This window comes from Mizuhopecten yessoensis, unplaced genomic scaffold (genome assembly GCF_002113885.1).
Source record: "Mizuhopecten yessoensis strain PY_sf001 unplaced genomic scaffold, ASM211388v2 hete_36120236, whole genome shotgun sequence".
Classification (NCBI taxonomy): domain Eukaryota; kingdom Metazoa; phylum Mollusca; class Bivalvia; order Pectinida; family Pectinidae; genus Mizuhopecten; species Mizuhopecten yessoensis.
This window is the reverse complement of record NW_018484251.1, coordinates 1-3,006: the sequence shown is the minus strand read 5'-3', so window position 1 is coordinate 3,006 and position 3,006 is coordinate 1. Positions and strand designations below refer to the sequence as shown.

The 3,006-nt window shown below is 34.3% G+C and overlaps 1 protein-coding gene across 1 annotated transcript; it reads left to right on the top strand.

The window, feature by feature from the left end:
• The first annotated feature begins 329 nt into the window (after positions 1 to 329).
• LOC110444421 lies at positions 330 to 2,876 on the top strand. The gene is made up of 3 exons (XM_021488801.1): positions 330 to 702; positions 964 to 1,099; positions 1,276 to 2,876. The coding sequence occupies exons 1-3, from the start codon at positions 384 to 386 to the stop codon at positions 1,322 to 1,324; spliced, it is 504 nt and encodes a 167-aa protein (XP_021344476.1). The 5' UTR covers positions 330 to 383; the 3' UTR covers positions 1,325 to 2,876.
• The last annotated feature ends 130 nt before the right edge of the window (positions 2,877 to 3,006 follow it).

The following is a 3,006-nucleotide window of genomic DNA, read 5'->3' as shown; positions in this document are numbered from 1 at the left end:
AAAACTGATTTTAATGATATGGAAGACTAAGAAGGCTTAATTTGTGACTTAAAACAAATAGAAATGAAAAGAAAATACCAAACAATGTTTCGCCCTAAACAAAATGTTTTAGGGCTAACAACTTATAGCTAGAGCGAACAGGATTTGGGGCGAAACAACCCAGAAATGTCCCAATCTGGCCTTGCTTTTCTCTTCCTCTGTTACATTATTTCATATAACATTGACAATTGTATATTTTATGTACAAGAAGGTACTGGAGCACCTCCAATTTTTGAAACATTATCTTCTTACTATTATTATAACATGGTGGATGTCTGCAAACTGTTTCAGAGAAGACACGACAGATTCTGTTTAATGGAGCATTGAAGAGCAAGACGAACGCCATGGTTACCGATGCTAATGATAACAACATTACATTTCCTAGCCTGAGCCCTCCCCAGACTGTCCCTACCATGACTCTTCCAGGTCAGATGTGTCTGACCCAGGGAGGGCAGCTTACCATGACAGCCCCAATCACACCGGAGCAGATGGCTGTGGACTCATGCACATTCCAGACAGTGCCCAGTGCCATACTCCCAGGACAGATGTGTCTTGACCAGACTGGCCAGCTCACTACCCCTGTATCACAGGAACAAATGTCAATAGATGACCCATGTCCAGCTCCCCCAAAGTCTTTTGATTTCTTCAAATTGAAAGGAAAAGGTAAGTGTCAAGCTCCACAGTGAACTATGCTAACTGGGTTTGTTTTCAAAGGTATACATGTACATACAGGGCAACACTGCCTCATTCTGGTCACTTTAAATTTTATACAGATATTTTTTTTGTTCCAGTTTCCTCTTTATGTAGCATATTTGAGTTCTGATAAGCAGTATGAATTGTATATGTTGAAATAAATGTAAAATATCCACAGATCATGCAGGGTTGATGTTGTAAATTGTAATACACAGTTCTTTATTTTTAAAGGAAAATTACCAGGAAAGAAGAACTGCCACTCCAACAAATCAAAATGTTGTTTTTGTGAAAAAATAGTTGATAAAGACTCGATCCAACAGTGTTGTGGCTGCCAAGGTGACTTCTGTCAGCTTTGTTCAACAATCAAGTAAGTAAGCTAGGCCATGAATGCTGGTTCTTACATTGCCTCTTAATTTAATAATTGTAGAGAGTTGTTTTTGGATTAACTTTATGAATAAAGACACTAGATACTGTAGTTTTCACACTTGTGGATAATCCTCCATACTTTTACTTATTTTATGTTTTATTCTTTTGTTTTTACAGTTATGATGAATGTATGGAGAGGTCATTTTGTCTGAACTGTAATCCCTGAAATCTCCATAAAGAAAACATTCATCTCTGTGTTGGCAGCCTTATAATATTATTACAGTATATGAAGCATTTGCTGGTCATCCACAGAAAAAGATGCAAAGGCAAACAAACTATTGACAACTCCCGCTCTGTACAGACCAATGGACAAGTAGTTTTTCTGTATGGAACAGTTTATCAATAGATACACATGTTGAAATCTATAGTGCCCTAAATGTTGAAGGGTGTCTTAGGCTTTGGCTAGAAAGCAATTGATACATATTTGAGTTGTTGAACAATATCAGAACAATTATCGTAATTAACAATTTACTGATTATTTTTTTCTTTTTCGTGATTGCTTATTCAGTGTAAAAAATTGAAGTTCTAAGCAATATTTTGAGATCTAGTGCAATCCTCAGCGAGAAAATGAAGTGAATCAAGAATTACAACTGCTTTTGGGAAAGTAATGAATTGATGTCGGTAATATATACAATCAAGTTGTGTTAACTTTTCCAGGATTCAATGAGAACATCACAAAACTGTGAAGTAGTTGTATATTTGATCAGTATTTACCAACAGACATCTCGTACTATGAATCTAGTCATTCATACCGACTGAGCTGATTATCAACAGTTAATTACCTCTATATCCAACTAGACACACATATTTGTTCAATTGTTGTTGAAGCTGAGAAAATTTAAAATTCCTGTTTAATATTAAGGTATACATTTTTATGTGTAAACAGCAAATATATTGCTGTAAAAATGAAATCTATATTTACATTTGTTCATTATTGTCATTTTTGTTGTGTATACAGTGAGTAGAAGCAATTAGTTTAAAGGCTTTTCCCCTCAAAATGAGTTCAATCAGTTTATAGAGGCCTACATGTATACATAAGTTGTATAGTAGCTTTATGTGTTTGTCAGGTGATACTTATGGAATGTCATGTATTCAGGTATAATGTATATCTAACAGTTTGTTGATTTCACCAAAAGATGTCTGTTGATGCTATGAGAGAATTTCATTATGATGATTATCACTAGACTGTTGGTTTGACCAATGAAACAAGAGAGACAACTCTTCTAAACTTACCCAGCATGCACATGTGTGTCGTTTTCAATCACAGACATTACGAATTGTACTGTATTTGCCATGATATATGCTCAACCTGCTATTAGAACACCTTTTTTAGCCCTTTTTGAAATGATGAACCATAAGCCTAAACTACTATACACTTTCAATTCAGTTTCATGATTGTAACGAAACTAACGCTGGTTACAAGTTGAGTCAATGAGATGGGTAACTGATCACTGATAATAATATAACTATAATAGAGTATTTGACACAATGGTAACTGATAATAATATAACTATAATAGAGTATTTGACACAATTAGGATGGAAATGTTCCAATGGATGAAAGGTTCTGTAAAAGTAAAATGTGGGTATAGACTTTTATTTGGATGAATTGCTGTGCATTACCTGTATTGAGGACGTGACTTTGTTACAGTCTGTTTTTACTGATATATATGTATGTGTGAATTATTTGTTATACACTGGTTAATTGCAAAGCAGTAATTAAAGGTTCCTATTTTCTAGTAAATCGTGTCCTGTTATATATTTATTATGTCTGTTGTAGGAAATTAGTGTATACTTGTTTTTTACCAAACTATCATACATTATACACGAAGTTCATAAAACAAATGAC

Bases quoted from the DNA above. Each gene is read 5' to 3' on its own strand.
- LOC110444421 (XM_021488801.1), top strand. From the start codon at position 384: ATGGTTACCGATGCTAATGATAACAACATTACATTTCCTAGCCTGAGC. The intron at 703-963 runs GTAAGTGTCAAG...TTATTTTTAAAG, and splicing joins CTTCAAATTGAAAGGAAAAG to GAAAATTACCAGGAAAGAAG. The intron at 1,100-1,275 runs GTAAGTAAGCTA...TTGTTTTTACAG, and splicing joins CAGCTTTGTTCAACAATCAA to TTATGATGAATGTATGGAGA.